General features: G+C 36.4%; 2 protein-coding genes across 9 annotated transcripts in view; both read left to right on the forward strand.

Moving 5' to 3' along the window:
• Btk (tyrosine-protein kinase Btk29A) overlaps positions 1-10,519 on the forward strand; it is a 495,654-nt gene extending 485,135 nt beyond the window's left edge. For 5 of the 6 annotated variants that reach the window (XM_069306275.1, XM_069306274.1, XM_069306270.1 and 2 more), the window contains 8 exons: positions 671-736; positions 1,367-1,498; positions 2,589-2,791; positions 4,451-4,619; positions 5,949-6,117; positions 8,222-8,340; positions 8,673-8,925; positions 9,330-10,519. In XM_069306275.1, the coding sequence (XP_069162376.1) occupies positions 671-736; positions 1,367-1,498; positions 2,589-2,791; positions 4,451-4,619; positions 5,949-6,117; positions 8,222-8,340; positions 8,673-8,925; positions 9,330-9,410 (1,192 nt within the window). In that variant the 3' untranslated portion in view covers positions 9,411-10,519. The remainder of the gene's footprint in view (positions 1-670; positions 737-1,366; positions 1,499-2,588; positions 2,792-4,450; positions 4,620-5,948; positions 6,118-8,221; positions 8,341-8,672; positions 8,926-9,329) is intronic. The other variant, XM_069306271.1, reaches the window with a different exon arrangement.
• A 6,438-nt stretch (positions 10,520-16,957) lies between these two features.
• Positions 16,958-25,776, forward strand: part of LOC123745054 (uncharacterized) — a 249,725-nt gene continuing 240,906 nt past the window's right edge. The window contains exons 1-3 of one of the 3 annotated variants that reach the window (XM_069306287.1): positions 16,958-16,974; positions 20,702-20,917; positions 23,746-23,787. The gene's annotated coding sequence lies outside the window, so the exon portion shown is untranslated. The other 2 variants (XM_069306286.1, XM_069306285.1) reach the window with 2 other exon arrangements.

Consider the following 25,776-nt stretch of genomic DNA (forward strand, 5'->3'; position numbering starts at 1 on the left):
TTGTCTGTAGACACTTCAACATATAATTGATGTATGCATTGCTTCATTATGTATTTATTTTGGATTTGGTGAAAAACAGCTAGACGAAGATCACAAGGTTATGTGATCAAAATATTGATCAGGGTAGTTATGAACACAGTATTAAGTATCACACTTTGTTAGTGCCGGTAATTATCAAAAGAAGGCACCAATGAATAGCTTAGTTCAGTACAAGAATTTTGCTACTACAAGAAATAGTCAAGTGTAAGGAATAGTTTTGATTGTACGAGGAATAAATTAGTTTTGTTAATGCAAGAAGGGAAGGGAATTATCAGGAGAAAGTGCCAAGCCATTACAACTATATAGCACTTGGATGGGATCAGTATAAGGATTTGGGATGGGGTGGGGGGAAGGAATGGTGCCCAGCCACTTGGACGGTCACGGATTGAACGCCGACCTGCATGAAGCGAGGCCGTCGCTCTACCGTCCAGCTCATGGACGGGCAGGACGGTAGAGCTATGGGTAGAGCACCCATAATTTCTTCATGGGTGAAGAAATATATAATGTCACATTATGCCTAGATGTAAAACGTGTGTAATAGAATATATACAGTGAAGTGTAGTTATTGCATTCACAATACCACAGTACATTATCTGGAAACATCTGTTGTTTTTCAACCTATATTTTGCAGGCTTGAGGGCTTCGCACCTAGCAACTATGTCAGAGAACGTGGAACAATGGGCTTACAGCAGTACGAGTAAGTTAATCCAAAGGTTTAACCACTGTATATCAATCTGGGGATAATTAACTACCTGTGTAGGAAAATTTTGATACCCCCTTTTTAGTGATTTGCTTATGAGTTGTTTTTTTACATTAAATCTTAACATAAAATTTTAGTACCATATGAATACTGTATTACAGATGAATTGTGCAGCATATTTTATTTCAGTCGATTTTTGTTTTATTTCATGAGTTAACGGTAATTGCCTATTGTTAAGAATATATGAATGGCTGTATACAAAAATATCTTTTAATTTACTATCTATGCTTAGATATTTTTGGATTATCTCCAACTACTTAATTACTTAAGTTGACATAACAGGAAATATATATTCATTAGATTGTGTTTAGCACCCTTTAAATTAAATAGAAAGGTTAATTATTATTATTTTTTTATTTTTGTTAATAATTCTAGCCTTGTACAGTATCCAAGTTTTAAATTTAAAAAGAAATCAGATCGAGTGATCTTGTAAGAGTATTTGTTTAAAATATTTTTAAACAAAAATATTTGTTTAAAATATAGTTTAATATATATTTTTTTGTATAATACATCTGCTGATGTATTTATAGGAATCTTCCTATTTATTTAATAACTTGTGAAATGCAGGTGGTATCTAGGAGACGCCACTAGACAGCGGGCAGAAGTGCTTCTAATGCAGCAAGAGCGAGAAGGTGGTTTTGTCGTCAGGAATTCCACTACTAACTCTGGGATTTACACTTTATCTGTCTTCTCTAAACAGTGAGTTGAAGTACATTGTGTCGGGGATGGGATTTTGTTTGGTTTTACCAACCCATTTATTTTTAATTTTCTTTTTTTTTTAATTTGGAATTATATTTAGAAATTTACTTGAAATTGTTGTAAGCTTAATACGTACTGGCAAAAATTTCGAGGTGATTGAAGACTGAGACATAAATTGTAATTTAGCTTATATTTTTTCTAACCTCAAAAACTGTTTTCTCAAATCTTAAAACTAATTATTTTTGTAATTTTTTCAACAATGCCACAATGATGGAGTGTTGCTAAAACAATAATGCAGCCAAAGTTTTAATATTGTATTGGAATTGTTGTTTCATAACAGATATATATTATTATACTGTAGTTGTAATACAGTATAGAGGTTACCCACTTTAACGTGGTACTGGAAATTTCAGAAACAATAAGTTATTCCATTCCAGTAGTAAGATTGTTAGTAATTGGTTACAGCTAAAATAATGGGAAATTAACAAATTATTTCATGGATTTGCTGGACCGGTTTTTGGTTCTGGAAAAGGAAAAAAAAAAGATGAGATAGTTTTGTTGTAATCCTATTAGTGGTACGGTGATAGTGAGCCGGTCGGCCGAGCGGACAGCACACTGGACTTGTGATCCTGAGGTCCCGGGTTCGATCCTGGGCACCGGCGAGAAACAATGGGCAGAGTTTCTTTCACCCTATGCCCCTGTTACCTAGCAGTAAAATAGGTACCTGGGTGTTAGTCAGCTGTCATGGGCTGCTTCCTGGGGGTGGAGGCCTGGTCGAGGACTGGGCCGCGGGGACACTAAAGCCCCGAAATCATCTCAAGATAACCTCAAGATAACGGTAGAATTCAATCTCTGTATGTTCTTACAACTTCCTGTAACTTTATCCTTCTATCATATGATTTTCTAAGGGGATTTTTTCACTAATCTTTTGATTTTTAATTATAACAACATAATTATGGTTCATCTATCTCCAATTGAGTATAGAACATTTGGTCTTTTAATTTCTCCCAGTTTTGAAACCTACGATTTTGTTATTTGTTCTATAGACATTTTATTTATTTTCTACTAACATTATCTAATTCCCCCACTGTCTTCCCAGGTCTCACCCTCAAGTGAAACACTACCATATAAAGAAGGACCAAGAAGGAAACTACTATCTCTCGCATAACATCAAGTGCCAGACTATACCCGACTTGATCTTCCGACACCAGCACAACCCAGGAGGCTTGTGTGCCAGACTCAGGCCTCCTGTGCAAGGCAAGCAGGCACCCACCACTGCAGGTCTTAGTCATGGTATGTTGCTATAAAAGTCACATGTATTGCTATCTGTTTCACTGTTATACCTTTTATAGTACTTTATGCAAATTGATCATATTAAGTTAATAATTACATGGATAAAGATTGATGTTTGTAATGTGCTCTGAAACTATAATAGACAGCAGTGCATAAAACCCAATGCGAAATATTAAAATGTGCTGTAGGTATAGAAATATAACAAGATGTATTAGGGTAGAAATATAAAAGGTGCACTGGGGTAGAAATACAGGCTAAAGGTGCAAAAGGGTAACTGTAGAGCAATAGGCAGTGCAGTTCACAACCAAATGGTGGGTAGGATGAGATATTTAGGCATGTTTCCTTGCAATTTTATTCAGAAGCATTCTAGTGTGAATTTTAGTAACGTACCAACAAAGCTATGTGGAATGGCCTAATTAAAGTACTGTAATGCAATTTATTATAATTGGCCTTACCTGGCATAGGTGCTTGGCCCAGACCTCAGAGAAGACACCCCCAAAGTTTAATGTCTAGTGGTATATTACACCAACACCAGGGCCACAGGATATTGCATTCTTAATAGTTAACAATGTATTAAACAAAACCCCCTCTCCTGCTTGATACCTGCTTGATGGGGTTCTGGGAGTTGTTCTACTCCCCCTAGCCCAGCCTGAGGTTAGACTTGACTCGACTCTCCCTGAAAATATAGCAATTGGTCTTTGCCCCTTGACATTTCTGTTAATGTCCAATACTGTACTCCCAATTTGATTAGAAGTGAAGATTTACAACCACAATTTTCTAGGCAAACTTCAACTTTGATGAAAGCAATGGTAAACACACTCCGGTAAACCACGAATTCTCAATACAGTAACACCATATCCTCTTCCAAGTAACTCCCACCAAATATAACACACTGGAGCAACCTGAAAGTTGTAATAACATGTAAAACAAATAGTTATCATGGTGGCCAGTAACAAACTGAACAGGACTTATCTTAAGAGAATTATGCAGGGAAAACTGCAGCGGCCCACCTATCTGCCAGCAAGTACCAAATTAAATTTGCTCGCTCCTCCCAGGCAGCATTCATGTAAAAATGTTGTACTGTAACTGTCTTTGTTCACAATTGTATTTCCAATTGTATGGACCAAACCCCCCATCCAATCACAATTGAATGGGCTTTGGTCTCTTTTTAATCCATTCATTTGAGAGTACAGTGTAGCACAATACTGGTATAGGTTAAATTTAATTTTGGTACTGTATATCCATAGTTATGTATATCAAATCTTAGATCATAGAATCAACTAAAAACCACTGGATTCTAATGAGGACTTGTAAATATATTCTTAAGTAATCATATTAATTCAATCAAATTTATTTCAAAATATTCTTTTTCTGTTTTAATTCGTACTTAAATCTAAAGCTTTGCACTTTGAACCTCAGTCAACATTTCCCTGCTTGATACCTGCTCGATGGGGTTCTGGGAGTTCTTCTACTCCCCAAGCCCTTACTTCTCTTAGAAAACAGTCCAGTTTTCTCTTGAAGATGTCCACGGTTGTTCCGGCAATATTTCTTATAGTCGCTGGGAGGACGTTGAACAACCGCAGACCTCTAATGTTTATACAGTGCTCTCTGATTGTGCCTAAAATGTTCATATAACTGTACTATCTAAACTTTTTCCAGACAAATGGGAAATTGATCCAAATGAGCTGAATCTCCTGGAGGAATTAGGGTCAGGTCAGTTCGGTGTGGTGAGACATGGTAAACTACGGTGCCTAGACGTGGCTGTGAAGATGATGAAGGAAGGAACAATGAGTGAAGACGAGTTTATTGAAGAGGCAAAAGTCATGACGTAAGTGTTAATGTTGAAATAAACTCGAATGTTTTTTTGTTTTTTATCTTTGGATGCTGTTCATAAAGCTGAGGGAAAAAATTATTACAATAATTTTACTCTGAATTCCAGTAGATGTTTATGATAATAAGAATAGTAAGAATAATAATGCAGTAATAATAATATTTACAAGAAGGTTCAATGGGTATGTGAGATTACATAAGATTGGTATCGTTACATTCTTGTAAAGCCATTAACACGCATAGCGTTTTGGGCAGGTCCTTGATCTAACATATCAGGTAAGATGAAAAGGTACATTTAGCAAAATGTATACAGTATCAATATATAATTACAATATAAATTGACAAGAGGTGATTACACTGGTGAAGATGCGTGTCTTAAGTACAGGTACTGTACTAATATTGGGGAAGTTGGTAGTACAAGATACAGTGTGAGTTTGAAGCGCAAGGGAGGAAACTATAAGGATGAAATTAGGTACTTTTTGGTTTTACTTTTGAATAAGGCATAGGTTGGACAATTTTTTTAATTCATTAGGTGGGGGTTCTAGACACGGGGTACCTATATTTGCATGGAGTGTTTGCACAGATTTAGTTTGACTCTGGGGATATCAAAGAGATAATTATTTCTGGTGTGGTGCTCATGGGTTCTATTATACCTATCCAGGAAAAGTTTCAGATCATGATTAGCATTTAGGAACAAAGTTTTGTACAAGTACATAGCACATGAGAATGTGTGGAGTGATTTTTGAAGTGATATACATTTTATATTGATTTTTGAAGTGATGGAGATTTCATATTGATATATGTAGGTTAGCTCTTGTAATTTGAGCAGTACAGTATTTAAATCCATTTGTAAATTTAAGAATAGAATAGTAAGCTAAAATATGTTTGTGCTTTCTGCTGCATAATACTAAACATAATTTTGTATCTCTTTGTGGTCTCTTATGATTCATAAATGTACACTATACATGTGAATACATTCTTAACTAGTGTACAAAAATTAGGTAGTAAATACAATATCCATGTTCAATTAGATATTTGTAACAATTGTTCATAATGTATATAAGGTACAGCATTTATTACATTGTGTAAATATTTAAGTATATCTTACTACAAATAATTCATCGGTGGTTTTCTTCCTAAACGCTGATTATAGAATGTGATTTTGAATTGTTTTCATAATTTTTTACATGATTAAGGTGTTCTTTGTTTTTCCAATATTATTTGTATATACTGTACAGTACAATGTTGTAGTATACCTGTACTGTATAATATATGTAGTATACCTGTGTTGTATAATATTTGAATTTGTTGTCTAATTTTATTTAAGGCAACTGCGGCACACCAACTTGGTCCAGCTATATGGTGTATGCAGCAGACACCGCCCCATCTATATTGTCACAGAGTACCTACGACACGGCTCATTGCTACACTATCTACGTGCCAATGAGAGAAGCTTAATTAACAACACTGATGTACTATTAGACATGTGCTTGCAGGTGAGTTAAAAATTTTGATTTCTTAACAAAATCATTGAAGATGAAAGAAAAGAATGTTTTCACTATGTATTTCTGATAACTTGATTACAGTGTGATTGTGAATCATATACAGTAACACGTTTATGAAGCCATTCATACCAACTTTATCAACAAAGTGCTACACATACAGTATGACCTGTTTGTATGTTGACCAGACCACAGACTAGGTGATGGGACGATGACGTTTCAGTCCGTCCTGGGCCATTCTCAAGTCGATTGTGATGAGGAAGTAGAGACAGGCAATAAATAGGCAATAGAGAGAGGTGAGGAGCAAAGCTCTCTGCTTTGCTCCTCACCTCTTGCTCTCACATTGCTCTCCCTGCTCCCTCTTTTCCCCTTTCAAGTGTGTCGGTGGTCGTCAGTTGGCTCTTTACTGATAGTGACCCCAGGCAGACCTTGAGCTGCCACCTATGAAGGGATTACTAGTCCAACCACTTGGACTGGTTGATACAGCAAAGGGCGCACCTCTTGCAGATAATATTGTATGTTAGAGCATGGATCAAAAAGCATATAGTAACGCAATAAAGCAGTGTTTGTAACGGCTAGTTTTTAAGCAAATATTACTATCCCAAAAAAGAAAGTGTTGTGATTTAAACGGAGATTAAAAAAAAAAAAAACGGAACAAAAGCTGAAGCAATCATACCAAACTAAAAAGTGCAAACCTTGTTTCTTGCACTTTGGTTCTGGTACTTTGGATATTTGTTTTCTAAGAATTTTTTTTCCTTTCAAGTATGACAATGGCCCTTGCAACCAGCCTCTTCCACTTCTTGGTAGTTTATCAGGTGTAAGCAAGTGTGTTACTAGCAAATCCTTTTTTCTCTTGTTTGTACTGTCTGTTTTTAGGCTTCAGCTTGCAATGCCATGTGCAGAGTTTTCCCCTGTGGTATAATTTCTTTCATTTTTCAAAGGCAGTTTCACTTTTGTTAGCCAACTCTGGCTGTCTAAAGCTGCATCTTTTCATCTGTTTGGTTGGAGCCTCTCAGGTTGACGTTGTTCCGCTGGTTCTTCTGTGGCTCTGGTTGCACTGTTCTTTGTGGTTTTCACTCCTGTTGAGCCAACTCCTACTGTGTTTTCTCTTGCTTGTTCCATTGTCAGGATGTTAGTGCATTGGTCCCTCATTATATTTGTGGTGCTCTTTTTCTGAGAGAATTTTGGTTCTCTTGAAGTGTTCCATTAAGTCTTTGCTTCTGTTCTCCAGATTGCATTTTTGGCAGAGGTGATGTGCTCTGGTTTATTTGCATGGTAAATAATTTTCCTTACTGTCTTCTCCTTTTTCTTGCTGGCATTCCTGCTGGTCTTCAAGGACTGGTATTTTTTTCCTTGGACAATTGTTCCAGTGTCTGGTGGCTGCAGCTCAATGTTTCCTGCATGTATTGTGGGCTCCTTTGCTGTAGACACTCTTCATTTTTTGACCCTTTGTCGCCTTGCTTTCAGTTGCCGTCATCTGCTAGGTATGGCCTTTGGCCATGTCTACCTTTTCTGGGGCTTGCACTCTTGTATCATCCATGTCTTTGGTTCAAATGTCTGTCTGCCCTGAAGAAGTACATATGTCCTCATTATTGAAGGACATTTCCTTCACATTTCCTTTTGACATTTCCATTCATTTCCTACAGAATTTAATTTCTGCTGAAATGTGGCCCTCGTTCAGTGATATAGGTAGAAGTTTCCCCGATGAATGACTTGCATCAAGTGTCTTACTCCCTCCTACTTGTGGCTCCTTTTGCTTGTGTCAGCAATTTGTTCCTGTGAGATGCTGTGGAGGAGAAACTGAGGATAGCCACTGAGTCAGGGCTCAGATATTTCATTATATATAATTGTTTTCATTGTACAGTTCAATACATTTTTAATGATGCCAATGAACAAATGGAATTTGGTTGGAGGCCTGGTATGTCTACCTAAATTTATAAAACGCTTGCTGATTATAACAAATTGAGTTTGGTCAATGCAGTGAATTAAGATCCACCAAGTTTTTTGTTTTTCAATGCTGTACTATACTAAAATAGCGATAGATTGTGGTTTTAAGTATTTTTTATTGAATTTGTTACAATATTTTTTTTAATTATAGGTTTGTGCTGGTATGGCCTATTTAGAGAAGCAAAAATTTATCCACCGTGATCTAGCAGCAAGAAATTGTCTTGTTGGAGCACAGAATGAGATCAAAGTAGGAGATTTTGGTCTTGCTCGGTAAGTACAGTACAATATTTGTTGCTTAGAAGTACACATGTAAATGTATTAATAATTTCATGTATTAATAATGCCCTTTAGAAATAAAAGCATATACAGTGTATAAATGTGAGTTCATGTCTGCACACAAGTATACTTTATATAGGCTGACATTCATAATGATTAATAGTCAGTACAATACTGTACTGTAATGTACTAAGTTTGTATTTGCAGTGCTGTAGAGTACTTCATTTATGCACTGCACAGTTTGCATATTAAATATCATGCATATTATACTGAAAATGGATTGATAGAAATATGTTTTAATTAAATATGTTCTTTATCATGGGCAGGTATGTCGTTGATGACGAATATACAGGTTCTGGTGGTGCCAAGTTTCCGATCAAATGGGCGGCACCTGAAGTATTAAACTTCATGAGATTTTCGTCAAAGTCAGATGTGTGGGCATTTGGTGTGCTGATGTGGGAGGTGTTCACATGTGGGAAAATGCCATATGGACGGATGAAAAATGCAGAGGTAGTGGAAATGGTCCAGAATGGACGAGTTCTGGAACAACCAAGATTTTGCCCAGATTATGTGTTTAGTGTAAGTTATCGTTGAAGTGTATTTTCTGTGTACTGTTTATGTCGAGAACAAGAAATGGTATATTAGTTATGAATATTTTTAAAAAGTAAATGTGCTATCAAATTTAAGTGTGCCTCAAGTAAGGTACAAAGAAGTTTTCTTCAATATTTAACTTAAACCAACATTTAATTTTAACCAAAATATTTGATTATACTATACATTATTTAATTGCAACCATGATATTTGTCATAATTTGTGTTGAATTGTATTTTACTCCTTTATCAAAAGTTATTTTGATGATAAATGTCATTGTAACTTGTTATATTATTTTTGGTGAAGTTGATGAATATGTGAATAAATAATGACTGTTCAACAGTATTTTATTTTATTAACAGAAAAGTATCTTTACTCTGACTTATTTCCAGGTTATGCGACAATGCTGGATTCCGACTGCTGAGATGCGGCCCTCGTTCAGTGATATAGGTAGAAGTTTCCCCGATGAATGACTTGCATCAAGTGTCTTACCCCCTCCTCCTCCAGCTCACACCTGACATGACACCGCCTCTTGAAAAGGAGACGAAACCTAGTAGTCGAGGTTTTAGTAATTTTTTTTTTTTTGTAATATATTATTGTGAGAAACACTGATTTTTTTACAAATTTTCTTGTGAAAAATATTAAGCTACTTTGGAGTGTCAGTGTCCAAAAGAGGTAAAAGGTTTTTATACAAATGAATGCATGTGATAATGGACTGTTAAAAGATCTTAATACCTAAGGTCTTCTAATATTATGTGGAATTGAACAAAATATTTTTTCTGCTCTAAACAGTGTCCACAGTTTATGAACATTTCATCCAGATCATACAATAAATTTGTGCAAGCTTTCTGGATGGAAATTTGCAATCTTTATCATGACAATTGATTCTGATGGCTTAAAAGACATTCACCTGGAGAGAATCTCTCACATTGTTGATGGTGTTCTCCTGAAAGAGATGTTTGCAGGAACTACGTTCAATCTACAGAGAGTTTCAGAGAATGTATATTCTCTAGTAGGTTGAAAAATGGGACTGTCAGAGAAATCATTTTGAAGAAAAATGGAAGTTATCAGAAGGATGCAGACGTTAACAGATGTGTATGAAGTTGAGTTGACTATAATATGTAGAAGATATTATTATGGTACATGGACTATCCTACACAGGGCTGAAGGCAAGTACAAGAAAAGTTGAACTTAAGAAAAAGTTGCAATATTCTCAACGTACTTAAAGATTGTACTAAATTTAAGAACTTCCTATTAAGGAAGAATTATTTATTCTGAAAGGTAAATTATGCTTACCTTGCTCCATAACAGTAATTGAGCCTGTTTGTGTACCATTTCTTTACATGTGTATCGAAAAGTCATATCTGTTATTTAACAAAAATGCCAATTTATTCATATCAATGCTTCCAAAGTTTTATTATGTTGAGGAAGGCAGGGCAAATGTTGGACACAGAGGTGGTGCTGGCTTTGTCAGTCATTACTCAGTTTAGAAATTAAGGGACCAGTGAGTGAGCACTTACGTTATGTTGTATTCAAGTGGATGCGTTATCCCCACCTTTTGACGGTGGACTAGATAACATTTTGATATTAGTTTAAGCCATTCATTGTTAAAGCTATGTATAGTACAGTATCAGTAACTTGCAAAATTAGTTCTTGCATCCAAGTTCCTGTATTTGGCTTTGAAATAATTAAAATTTGGTGAATATGTATTTTGTATAATGTTATCTAGTTGACTTATATACTTCATACTTGTAAGAGCCAATATGAATCACTAATATAGTTGGGTTCACAGTTAAGAACATTGTGTGTCAATTAGGTAGTAAACTGTTGCATTCTTAGTGGTGACATATAGTTTGAGCTCAGACAAGCCACCATTAAGTAGTACAATTTGAGTACTTAGTGACCTTGAGGTAAGCAAGCTAATTTATTTGTCCATCCTTTTGCCATGTCTTGGGTCTGAGGTCAAAACAAACTTGGTAGAGTTTGTAATGTATCATAATTTTTATATGTACCATACTCATTCACTGAATGCTATTCAATCTTTTTAAAGTATTTTGCATTTTTATATTGGTATTTGTGGTGAAAGTTTAAGTGTAGATGACATGCATATTGTACTGCTTGTCTGGTAATGTTTTTTTATAAACATTAAAAATCAAAATGACACTATAATATACAGAGTAGAGTACTTCCTATCTCTTTGTTAGGTGGAGAGACAACAGATTGAAATACTCAAGCATGTTGGCCACTTTTTTATCATAATATGCTGAGCCTCTTTATAAGAATCTTTCAGGAGAAATGGAGTAACTGAAGTGTGACATAAGATGCAGTTGTAAAGTTCTTTTCCTTGAAGTTTGTTAAAATGTTAAAGCAATGGCACTGAGAAAAAGTAAAGCATCTTAGAATAGGTAAAGAGTTTCAGTGCAGATTCTTATGCTTTATGTAATATTTTACATGTACTGCAATATTTATCTAGTCTGATAAGAAATTTACATTGTTAATTAAAATTAAATTCTTAAAATGATCTTTACAAATGTCAGTGAGATTGAAGTAAAGTTGTAATGCAGTATTTAATTGTAGGAATCCTATAGGATGTCCATAATTCGTTATTTAGGTCTTAGCTGAGCAGTGTCTTCTATTTATAGAAAGTATTATAAAATCATATTGTCTGTGATTTATGATATTGGTAAGAGTGTAGGAATAATGTGGTAACGTGAAGCGCATGCACGCACACGCACAGTCTTTTTCTTGTGGTTATACACACGTACATTCTTTCAATGTTAGATTAGTATTTACAATGTTACAACGGAACTTAAGAATGGTGTGCCACTTCTTTGTAGACTAATATTTTTTTTATAATTTTTTTCTGTATAGTACAATTACTTGGTTCTTTATTTTCTTTGGACTAGTCCTTCCATATCTGGATAAACCCACTTGCAGGAAAAAAATGTTTCTTCTCACTTATATTATGACTGCAATTAAAAATATTCGCTGGAAGCTTAATAAAAGTACTATGGTAACTTCTTTAATAAAACATCTTAGACACAAAACTACAATAACTCAAAGTGCCTAGATGAGTTCGTATTGCTGTGTTTATTGTTGGTATGACATATAGCTTGATTACTTGGCATATTTATAACACTGCTCGGCTCACTATACTATCCCTAACATTTTGTTGTATTTAATTACTAATTCTCTTACATTATATTTTATATTTTATATATATATATATATATATATATATATATATATATATATATATATATATATATATATATATATATATATATATATATATATATATATATATATATATATATATATATATATATATATATATATATATATATATATATATATGTAAAACATAATACAGTGCAGTAATTTCAATATTATTTGCATGGTGCAAAGCAGGTGAAAAAGAGGCCTTACAGATAACAAGGAATTATCTATATTTCCATTCTTTTTATTAGTTTCAAATAGAACATAAACAACTACATTGCGAGGCTACTCTTGTGCATTCACCTTGCTCAAAAATTAAAGTTTTCAGAAAAAAAACTAGTCTTTCCATGGATTCTTATTTTCACGGAGAATGTTCCCAGTATTTTCTCTGCTCGCATCCATTTCATAATTCTTAAAAAGCACAAAATACAAAGTGCAAACACATCTTATAATCAAAGTTGTTAAATATTGACCAATCAGGAAGAACAACACTGGCAACAATCCCTCACATTTTGGGATTATCCATTTAGTATTCTCCTGCATGCTCATTCACATGTACTATGCGTTAATATGCAAACCCATTTTTAACACGAATATACGTACTATACAGTATTGACATACTACTATTATACAAGTCAAATTGGGCACAATATTGGTATTAAATATATAATGGGTTCAGCACATCATGACATTGAAGTGACATATTACTATGCAATTTTTATAAAACACTGTCCTTTTCACACCAGCATTTTCAGTTAGCAGCAGTCTGCCTTGGTTGCATCATCCTCAATGTCTCAGATACCAGAGTTTGTAATAACTTGTGGAATCCTGAGTCACATATCGTGCGATGGTAAAGAAATAGTATTACAGTACAGTATTTTAATTGCTTAGTATAATTATTGAAAAATTCTTAATATTGGTAATATAGTATTCAGAAATGTAGTCGTTAGTCTGTTAAAACAAAACAAAAAAATACTAAATTAGTATCATAACTCATTATTTATCTGATATCAAGCTCAATTTCATCTTGATATCTAATAGAAGTTGTTCTTTTAAGAGTGCACGAGTTTGTGAAAATTATTTTTAATTACACACAGGATAGTTTGTTGTTATAAATGCTACATATCAAGGTGCACATAAATTATGTTTAGTGACAAAGGTTAAAACCTTTCTTTGTGACCCACCTTCACACCTTGTACAATAATTACAGTTCAGTTAGTGTTCCTTTATGTGGCACAGTGTTGTTGATAGTGCTGTACATGGTCACAACAAGCAAAGTCATGACAGTTGTTAAAAAAAAAAATTGCATTTGGTAAAGTTTATTGTCAGGTAGTACCCTATAGTCATTCTGGCTTAGTGTTTTCTTTTGATAATTACTTGGTCATTGTGCAAACATTCACTTAGTATTATTTAAAATTTACTACATTGCAGTAATAATTAGCTTTTCTTGCTGAGTTACAGATTCACAAATTGCATTTTATGTCACATTTTTCAACTTCCACAGACAGTATTGTGCACAAATTGCTACTCCTGTGAAATAGCTCAAACTTCCTCAAATTCTCACAGTTGGCATAACTGGAGTGAATGTTAAGCAATGTTATCTCTAGCAACCATTTAACTTGTTTCCTAAGAATCATACAAAATTGCAAAGTACTTCTTTCCTATTCCCAGATAGCATTACTGTTTCCTGATAAGCTTGGCATTCCAGGTTCGAATAATCAATAGACGATATTCAGCCATGGTGTACTTAGTGAAGATGTATGGCCTAATGCATAAGGATGGTAAATGCCAAAAAGTATTTTTTTATACATAGAATTAGGATATTATGGTGATATCAATATTCAGTGGATATGTTTAAGTGATTTTTGTAAAAATGTACAGTATATGAATTTTAAATATTGCATTATCTTTCGGCTGTCACTATCAAAATTAACATAACCATTAATAAAAGAGTATATATATACATAGTCATATTATTAACCAAACATAACTAAAATCTTTAAATTTCAAGTTATGCATTACTGTGTAGTATTATAATGTAGATGGATTTAATGTGGAGGAAATTGGCATATTTCTTAGCTATTTCTCTTGATTGCTCACTAAGGAAAGAGCTACTAACTTCAGAACAGGTTTGGTAATAATCAGAAGAAAGCATTAACCATGAATAATTACATACCACTTGGAAGGTATACGAGAACAGGATAGGAGCAAGGATGGCATGAAGAAATGGTACACAACCACTTGGTCTGCAAGAAACAAGGCCATTGTTGTAACACCCAGTCCATGGGTAAAATAAAATGTTCAAAGATATACATGGAACAAAACAAAATGGTGAAAAGATCAGGAATAGGTGGAGAGAACATATTATGTTTAATGGGTCAATGTGATTAACAAGTTGCTAATGTAAGCAAGACTGGATGTGAATGTGCAAGAACATAGTCCTTGCGGCAGAAAGGTACATTAGCATGCTATCCCCCCATGCTTCGCAATTTATAATGACTGGTTTTGTTGAGCCATGAGTAGGGAAGGATACTTTGGCATCAATTAATAAAATTTTAATTTCTGTTCACCCATTAGTAAATGAGAACCTGGTTGTAAGATTGATAAGTCATGCTCCAGGGATACCTAGTAAGATAGGGTTTAAGAAGCACTGGGAAGATAAGAGAGCATTCCAAGTCTACTAATAAGATCCACGTCATTTGCTCCTGTACTTAACTAGATAAAACAAAAACAAAAATTGCAAGACAGTATGATTTCTGAGGTAGAAGAGTGATAATATTTGTGGAGAATCTTAAATGCAGCATTAAGCTGGTGATAAAGCTCGAGGACCATAGAAAGTATTGGCAGAAGTGGCTGAGAGCAATGAAAAGATTCTATTCAGAGATGTATATATATAATACCTCCAGACCTTGGTGAAGTGGGAGTCGGATTGAGTGTTGGGGACATCAGCCGTGAGGTACTGACTGGACCTTAAAAAAAAATCCTGTAGAACAAGTTTCTAGAGGTGTTTGAAGACTACTCTCTGATCCAATTTATAAATATGTCTGCCAGAGAAAACAGTACCTGGTGTTGGAAACAAATGCTGATCAACAGGGCTGGCCTTAGAAGCTGTCATTCTTTATGACAGAATATCTGTATTCTGCCAAAAAATTTGACACACCTTTACAGGTTTGGCTTTGTTAGAAGGCAGTTTTACTTAGGACTAAAGTAGTGTGGGGGTTCCTTGGGGATGGGACCTAACTGGGAGCAATTGGTCCAATTGGCTGTTCAATGATTTAAGATATGTACAGAATTAAAAAATCTGGGAGAACAGACTTGGGATTATTGAATCCCAAGTCAATAATCCTCGAAATAATGAGTGGTGCTAGAAATAATACAGTATTATGGTCCAGGATGTCTGGGATGCAAACTGACTAACTGAGACTTTAAACTTGAGTAGGCAGGGGAGGCCATCTCAGAAATGAGAACTACACCTTGAGAGGATACAAATCACATCGTATACAAGATGATTCGCTAACAGATTTTGAAACCTACCTAACCTAGCTCAACCAAACTAACCTAACCCAAACTGAGCCCAATACAGCCTAAGCTAGAAAACTAGTTTCCTAGAATCATCTTATGTCCGAAAATGACCATACCTTTCGAGAGAGAGGAACGGACCTTGGTTGATACTGCATGACCAAAGCTGACAAAAAATACAGCACCTTTTCTAACACAAATCTGGCACAGAAAAATAATATCCCACACAGACTATTTTGCCAAATGACTGACAGACAAAGTAAAACACATAATAAGACAAAAAAAGTCATATTAAAAAATATTGGGAAGGAGGCGAAACCCACCTATTAAATCTATGCAACAATTTAAAAGGGCATGTTAAATGAGAAATAAAGGCAAAGAGGGCTTATTAAACCAGGGTAGCCAGAAATGCAAAATTAAATTCTTTAAGCTTTTTCCAATTTCATCAGGCCAAAGTAGCAGAGAAAACAGGCCATTTGAAAACAAATGTGGGCCAACTGATAAATGACAAGATTCAAATAAGTAATATACAGAACTAAATATACTACTTTTCTCAGTGTTTACCAGTGACTTAAGACCTGGCTAACATTCCTAAGGTAGAAGGTAAGGTAACAGCATTCAGGTTTTTTTTTTACCTATACAAAAGTTCTTACATTCTTGTAAAGCCACTAGCACACATAGTGTTTCAGGCAGGTGTCACGAATCTTATTACGATTCTGCCAATTCTCCCGAACCTCGTATTATGCTATTGTTTTCTCTACATAAATATTGCTGTCAGTTGTATAAAATTTGTGTATATAGATATATATACATTATATATATATATATAACATAGATAGCTGGGTAGTGTGTGTAAGGTTTGTTTTGGTGGTGGATGTCACGTGAAATTAGCCATGTGGGCGGTTGACAATATTTGGGAATGGGCGATTGTTGGCAAATCAATTGCCTATTGTTTTATATTTATTTATTCCCATATTTGGTAGCCGTAATATTTCAGGGAATGTAAGACCAGTAATTACAACTCTTAGTTAATAATGTTGGAGTTTAGGGCTGACCTTTGTAAATAGAATGTTCACAATGTTCATGCGAACGTTAATTGGTGTTTGGGTAGACGGTTAGTCGACGTTGGGCCTGCGGACCACGTCCTGGGCAGTAGAGTGGCGGCTGAGGTCGAGTGCAGTTGTGTTTAAGCTAAGTTCTTGGGTTTTGTTATTTTAAGCCCATAGAAATATTAATTTATCTGGATAGACGATTTTAGAGTATTTATGGCTTACTCCATATTCTAGAGATATTGCTCAGGTATCAAATAATTACTTGCATTCATGCTGTATTACATGCTGATAAAATTTCTGGCTACTATTTATTTAATTGTTGTTAAGTTGTCACCCTTAGCAAAATATATTGTTCTCCCGTTTTTATACAGTGATTAATTATACCCCTAGACACCTATTGGCTTGGCAGATTTTTATTTGTTCTTTACACTGTGGGGAGAAGAACATTATTTAGTCTCAAGGGTCGTGACAGCAGGTTCTTAATCTTAAATTTCCTTGGAAACGCTACATGTGCTAGTGTCTGTACAAGAATGTATGAACTCTTGTGTGTGATATATGTGTGTGTGTGTGTGTATATATATATATATATATATATATATATGTCGTACCTAGTAGCCAGAACTCACTTCTCAGCCTACTATGCAAGGCCCGATTTGCCTAATAAGCCAAGTTTTCTTGAATTAATATATTTACTATAATTTTTTTCTTATGAAATGATAAAGCAACCCTTTTCTCTATGTATGAGGTCAATTTTTTTTTATTGCAGTTAAAATTAACGTAGATATATGACAGAACCTAACCAACCCTACCTAACCTAACCTAACCTATATTTATAGGTAAGGTTAGGTTAGGTAGCCAAAAAAAACTAGGTTAGGTTAGGTTAGGTAGGTTAGGTAGACGAAAAAACATTAATTCATGAAAACTTGGCTTATTAGGCAAATCGGGCCTTGAATAGTAGGCTGAGAAGTGCGTTCTGGCTATTAGGTACGACATATATATATATATATATATATATATATATATATATATATATATATATATATATATATATATATATATATATATATATATATATATATATATACACTGTATAAAAAGAAATTTAGGTATGATAATTGTATGTACTGTATTTGTCTACCTGTTCTCAGGCTAAAGTGCTAAGACAGTATGATTACAAAGGCTTATTCTAAATGAAATTTGGCCAGGAGTAAGTTAGGTTAGGTTAAGTATTTTGGTTCCGTTGGCAATTCTGGGGCTACAGTTCTGAGAGAAGAGCTTCGTGTGGAGAAAGTGACAAAGTTCGAGAAAAGTTTATCATAATTCATGAGATTGGATGAGCATAGCATGGCTTATATGTTCAAAAGAAAAACACTAAACTGGTTTATTTAAAATGGTAATTAGTCTGGTAATATTCTGGTGTGGGTTTTTTGGGTTGTTAGCAATTTCAACCAAACAAGAATTTAGTTTTGCGCTTTAATTACTTTTTGTCTACCAGGTGATGTTGACTCCAGGGTTGCCAGATTGGGCTACTTTTGAAAGCTCCGCGCTCCCAAATTTTAATTTCGCTACTTGCGACTTTTTGGGCTACTTTAAAAGCAAGTTGGGCTAGTAATGTTGACAAACTAAATGATGATTATTTATACTTTTATAATGTAATGTGTACAAACCACAGCCGCGTCAAACAGCCTGATTGACTAGACCACTTACCACAGGAGGCCTGGTCAGAGACCGGCCCTCTGGGGATGTTGATCCTAGGAACCTTTGAAAGAAAAAGTAACCGCAAGGCAAAGACATCCTCCCCAGGGGCCATAGATTTCCCAACCTTAATTGTCGTTAATCCCGAAAGTTACATCTGGTTCCACAGATCTTCATTAAGGAGAGAACGTTATCTAGAAATGTACAGATTGATAAATGATTGTAAACATCCTTTACAGTTAATACCTTTGTCAGGAAGACGATGGTTGGCACGGAGCGGTAGTGTACAGTGGCTATTAGATCAGTGGGATTCTTTAACAACTCATTACCAAATCGCTTCTTGCTTTTGTGATAAATATGTTACAAGGCAACTTTTTCAATGTCTCTGATCCCCAATTAGCTATATTTCACATTTCTCAGACCAATCTTAAATCTCTTTGAAAGTATGAATTGATTTTATCAAAGACGAAGCAGATCAGTGTAGCCTTCACTGTCTTAGAAAACTTCACTCTTGGAATACCTCGAAGAATCTTGCATCCTCATCATGCAAAGCTTCATGTTAATTTGGACTACAATTACATAAGTCTGCCTCTGGAGAAAATGGACTTAGGTTACGAATTTTCAACACTTCAGGCAACTAACAGACAAAACAATTATAACCCAGGAAAAGTTTCAAAATATTCAAGAAAGATGCCATAATATTTAAGTGAAAGCTTGCAAAGAGCTTCTTTCTCGTATTCCAAGTAATGCTGAAACTTTCAAAATTGTATAGTGTCCTCTATATATTAAAAGATATTACTTTGTAACCTGTATCAGTCGCTAAACAAAAAATTGGGCTACTCTTACTGCAAATTCGCTACTTTTAGACCCTCAGCTCGCTACTTTCAGCAATTTGGATCTGGCAACCCTGGTTGACCCTTCAGGCGGTCAGTACTGCGCCAGTTGTTGGTGGGGACGGTGCGTGTGTGTCTTGAGGTTATCTTGAGATGATTTCGGGGCTTTTTAATGTCCCCGCGGCCCGGTCCTCGACCAGGCCGCGTCCCAGGAAGCATCCCGTGACAGCTGACTAACATCCAGGTACCTATTTTACTGCTAGGTAACAGGAGGCATAGGGTGAAAGAAACTCAGCCCATTGTTTCTCGCCGGCGCCTGGGATCGAACCCGGGAGCATAAGATCACAAGTCCAGTGTGCTGTCCGCTCCGCCGACCGGCTCGCTGTATGCTTGGTGTAAGTTTATAATTTACTATAGTATACAAGAATCTAAATGGGGACAGTGTGTGTGTGTTTGTTGATTGGTATAATGGTATAAGTTTATAATTTACTATATTATACAATAATCTAACTTCAAACTGTTCCGTTGTTAAAACTTTGTGAATTTGTTCTGTCAAAGATACTGACGCCTTTCAACTAATTGTTGATTTCATTAAATACAGTATTAGGAAGCAGAAAAACCAGATAACTTCTGTTCCACAAACTGAGGAATGCGTTGGTAAACAGTCAAAGTTGGAGGTATATATGTGCTAATATCTATTATAAAAAGCTCTGCTGGATCTTATGCTTAATCATTTAAAGGCATAAGAGAAGTGGTAAGGTAATAATGAGGAGAAAGGATCTGTGGTTAAAGTGTGCACTTACCATAGACCCATAAATTCGATCGTTTACTAACACTTTTACCGTGGACATTAATAATTTTGTAATTAGCGTCAAAAGATTGTTATTTGCTTAGCTACACCGATTATGTGCCGCTGTAATCCTTTACACCACCGCCCACGGGATGAGTATTGGGTGCATAATAAAGAACGAAATTGAATTGAGTGTCTCAAACAGCTGAAGATAACGAGATAGAGATGGTTGGAAACATGTGCCGGGTGTAATTACAGCAGTTACAAGAGAGTTAAGTAAATCATGGAGAGCATTTTGCTCTGACACGTCAGTAAAAGCAGGAAAAGGATGTGGTTCATTATAATAATTCGTTTTTTCGGGGACAGGAAGCCTATGTATATATCTGTAAATATTGAGATATCACGGTCAAACTACTGACGCTTTCCAGGATAAACCACACTATTTGCCCGACTCCCAGGTACCTATTTACTGCTAAATGAACACAAGCATTAGGTAGGAAATGTATGTTTATCTCTCTGAATGTTCGGTAATACGTTTTTTGCTTGTGATGTGTGTCTATGTATGTATTAACACGATGTACTGAACGGGGTGAGAATAGCTTGCTACCTCATCCCTTTGTGTGTATTTTACCTCAATAAACTTATTTCAATTTCAGAGCATTGGCTGACATGAAAAGTGCCCAACCATATCTGGGATCCCCGATTGTGAATCGAGAATGAAGCCAACTGTACCAAGAGACCCATGCCTAAACTAAAATTAATTCATCGCATTTTGACTTGTGTAAATGTAGTGACCACGACAATGGATCCAGCAACTCACGGAAGGAATAAAGTTAACAAGATGACATGGTACTGTGGCGAGTACTTCATGGGTGAGTACACTAACTGTAGTTTCGTAACCGAACTACTCTTGAGCTTGTATATTGTTGTAAATCTGTGTAATACCGTAGTTCAGATTCTCTTTCTCGTCATTTAACATGTTTGCCAGTGGCCACAACAACTTGAGATGATGTAAGTTCTGACATATATATATATATATATCACACACACACACACACACACACACACACACACACACACACACACACACACACACACACACACACACACACACACACACACACACACACACACACCAAACTAGAAAAGGTGGAAAGACATGCTACTAAGTGGCTCCCAGAACTGAAGGGCAAGAGCTACGAGAAGAGGTTAGAAACATTAAATATATTCCAAAACTAGAAGACAGAAGAAAGAGGTGATATGATCACTACGTACAAAATAGTAACAGGAATTGATAAAATCGACAGGGAAGATTTCCTGTGATATGGAACTTCAAGAACAAGAGGTCATAGATTTAAACTAATTAAACAAAGATGAAGAAATATAAGAAAATTCTCTTTCGCAAACAGTTTTTTATTATTTTTATTATTATTTTCTGTCACAGACGTGGCCACACATTAACAATGCTAACCAGCATATATACATTTTCTTCTGTCCTCCATGGACAGGGTTAGAAATTTGTTAAACATATAGTTCACTAACTTGAACAGACACAGATAGACATTCTCGTTTGTAGATATACATACTTATAACAGTCACATGTAATGGTGAATCTAGAAAGTTTCTCCATTTCAAAAGGGTAGGTAATATGATCTATTGACATGTTTTTGAATATATTTTGTGGTCATTCACGTAGACCAATCTCTGCCGGGGTCAAAGGTCTCCTGGTCAGGCAGGACCTTTACATATTTGTACGGGATCAAAATAATTAAATAATTATCAAAAAAAGGCGCCAAGCCTGAAGACAATTGTTAGAACACCTTAAACGTACCGATGGATCATAGATGCCCAATGAGGGGCCCTCGAGTCATGGAACCTTACACCAGAAAAAGACTTTTGAGTCGACCATTCTGTCAACCAGCCGAAAAGGAATGCGCCTTGGCAATGAGGATGTGCCATCCCTCCTCACATGCTATTATGGCGCTCTCTTTCCTTCCTCTTTCGTCTCTCGGCTTTCCGGACTTTGTATTCTGCTTGGATTCTGCTGGCGACGGCCAAGACGCCACGTATTTGATATTTTCTGCCGTAGCAGGCGTCAGAGGGTGGAGTGTAAGGGAGAGGGGGCAGCGAGCGGCGAGGAAGGCTCTCATGGGGTTTTACACACTCGGTTGCCTGAGAGTCCAAAAAATATTAAGCAGCTTTGCTTCTTCTGTCTTTTGCCCGGCTCTGTTTTTTCCTTTTGCGAATATCTTCCATAACCTTCTCGTCCTTTTCCTCTTCTTTCCTCTTTATTTTTCTGTCTTTATGCTTTTTCTTATCTATATTTTCACCAGAGGGAATATTTCTTAAATCCTCAACTTCACGTACTTCATTCCCAGAATTATCATCTTCGTCAGTCAGTCGCATCCTTTTCCCTATTTCTGGTCTTTTAATTTGTATATCTTTAACGGCCATTTACTCTTCTTGGTTCGCTGTAACGCCATCTTCGTCAGTCAGTCGCATTCGCCTCTCAATTTGTATTCTGTATTCAGCTTCGTCGTCGTTCAGTCTCAATCGTTTCCCCTTCATCAGTCCCACTTGCTCATTTTCATCACATATTTTCTGTCGTTCGTACTAATGTTCCAGAGACATGTTGAGGACACAAGATCAGGATCAGTGCGGCGTCGAATTAATTATCGAAGTACAAGATTATTTTTCTAAACGTTATGCACGATTCAGCTTATCTTGTTCATATCATGGTCAAAATAATAGCCAGGATGGAACTAGAAATAAGTGTGGTGGTAGTTGTCTCTGGTTAGTGCAGTGGTAGTAACTGGTTGTGGTAGTGACAGGATGTTGCAATGGTAGTTAGTATCTGATGGGTATGGTTGTAGATCTGGTGCCGGTGGTTGTAGTAATTGGTTATTGTGTGGATAGTACCTCATGGCGATAGGAATGATTGTGGTTTAACTGTAGAAGTAACACTGGTGATGGTAAATATGGTGGTGATGATGGTGGTAGACATTTAAATGGTGGTGGTAAATGTTGTGGTGATGGTGGGAGTGCTGATGCTGGTATTGATTGGCTGTGCTGTAGCTGCCAGTGATAGTGATGATAGTTAGTGTCACTATTACTCGCAATAGGCTGAGGTATGATCGGCGTCCAATATGGCAAGTTTCTCGATTACGCTTTACTTAGGCTATTTTGTTTTGTTTTTGTAATGTAGCTCATTTTGATAACGCTCCCCCGTCGCCTTTCTTGTTGCTTGCTGCCAACATTTCTTCAAGACGTACTTAGTCACTAGTCATGGGTCCACAGGTTAGAATCACCGGAAAAGCCTAATCTTTACGCGTGTTAAGTTGCATACTTTTATGATCAACAAGAGGGGGGGGGGGAGAAATAGCCTAAGCTACTCTATCCCTTTGAGATGTATTTCTTTCTTATCTCAATAAACATACTTGAACTTGATGCAACATTTACACACACTGCCAGGACTAAACCCTAAATAGGCAATTTTTTTTTTAGAAATTGTGTCAACTGTACAATTTTTCCTGGTATGGCACCTACTTTGCCTTTCGAGAAAGATACACAATTTTGACATGCTTGTAAGAACACCAACGGTGACAGTCTGCAGGTTCAATGGTTAGGACGCAATTTCAACACAAATTTAGCATGTTACATTATAATTCTCCTAATAAAGTTTAGCTTTTTTTGTCCACAGGTGGAGATGCAAAGTGATTACGCAACGGCGTAACGGTGCAAGGTAAGTGTGTCAGGCTATAGTAACGGTAACACTTTTGTAACACCTGTATCACACTGTGGCGTTCCGTACATGTGACAGTTTTTTAAAGTAACTTAATATGTAGTGAAGCTGCTTTGAACTGATAGTGGAACTTCTATTGAACCGATAGAGGCTACAATTACTATTGCTACTCGGGTGGACTGATATTCCAAAGTAGAATTCAAATGATCTAAAATTGCATTTTCCTCAATATAACTTTGAATGGGGCGATAATCGTTAACAAATGGCATCAACGTATGTGCAATGTTATCAAGTGTGGCAGTTTTTTTTTTTTTGCTGGCGAGTGTGAGGCTACTGTCGTGTCACGCTTTCCCAATATGACGATCCATGTAAGTGTAGCGTATGACGATACCATCAAATGTAGCGTATTTAGCGTGTGACGATACCATCAAATGTAGCGTATTTAGCGTGTGGCGATATCATCAAATGTAGCGTGTGACGATACCATCAAATGTAGCGTATTTAGCGTGTGACGATACCATCAAATGTAGCGTATTTAGCGTGTGACGATACCATCAAATGTAGCGTTTTTACCGTGTGACGAATATAGTGCCTTTCACGTGCCTAGTGTATCACTGGGGTGTGATGATACTCGAAGTCATGTTACCTGTAAGTTATGTTAAGTCGATGTGACGGTACCTGGGCGTAGTGTGACGCGAATGTAACACAAGCGAGGACGTGATGGTAGGTAGGTAGTAACCTGAAGGTAGAGAGTGACAGAGGTACGGGTTGCTGACCTGTTCACTTGGTGTACAGTTACCTTCACCTCAAGTCTTGTTTTGCTGTCCTCCCGCCGCGGACGCCGCCAGTGTTGGGTTACTGCTCGCTTGTATTTAACATTCTCCCATTTGTCAAGAGATATTGGTAATATCTGAAGACTGAAACCAGGACTGGCAACAAGAGAATGTCCTAAAGGTGTCTACCAGAAATAAGAGACCAATGAGATGAATAATTAAGAGATGCATTTCCCCACTCTCTTTGAGGACAGTCCACGACTAATGATCCCGACTAAGTTATGCCTCGGGGGGGGGGGGGGGGGCCCGACCAGAACTAGCTCTCACTCAACGCTTTATTATTCTATAATTGTAATCATAGGCCCTGCTGAATCGTCGCTAAAGCTTGTGCAAGACTCATAGGTCAGAACACTAGGCTGAGGAGGCCTATGTTAAATCAATCTTTGTTTTGTAGGTTTATCTAAATTCTAAATCGCCCATATACAGTTCCACGGCATTCTGTAATTCATCCTCTCTCAGGGCAAGGGGAATGCCAGGCTTGATCTTAGACGTTTTGAAATCAGAAGGATAAAACCAATGCTTTCCAGTGATATCGAATTTAGTTAAGAAATTCAATTCTACGTAATTAATACTTCTCCCTCGGGCAATCAAATGACATGTTTCATTAATGGAAAATCGTTACCAAAGATTTGGTAAGAATTTTAATTATTTATTCAACTGAGCTAAGACAACCTTCAGTGAGAAAATCAGTAGGAGCCGTGAGGAGGTTTCGAACTGGGTACTCCCAAGCACACGCCTTACACCACTACACCACGACATGGTTCAAAAGCTTTAAGTCTTAAAGTCGGTGTACCCTGATTTGGCTTCAGTTGAATCCCAGGTTTCATTCCTTTTGACCATGTCGTGGTGTAGTGGACTAAGGTGTGTTTATAATGAGTAGACTATAGGGCACTAAATTCTCTTGAGCCGTGGTGCTTGAAGTCTTGCTGTCTAGCGAACGTATCGTGAAATTAAGGTCCCATGTAGCAGGTACACTGGTGGCGTCATCACCGTCCGTGGGTTGCAACAAGAATGATGATTGCATCATGCCTGGATACCTGCCACAGCTGTCTATGGTATCTGGTTGATACCTGGTTGATGGGGTTCTGAGAGTTCTTCTACTCCCCAAGCCTGCCAGGCTTGACTTGGGAGTTTGGTCCACTAGGCTGGTGCTTGG

Source organism: Procambarus clarkii, chromosome 57 (genome assembly GCF_040958095.1).
Source record: "Procambarus clarkii isolate CNS0578487 chromosome 57, FALCON_Pclarkii_2.0, whole genome shotgun sequence".
NCBI lineage: Eukaryota > Metazoa > Arthropoda > Malacostraca > Decapoda > Cambaridae > Procambarus > Procambarus clarkii.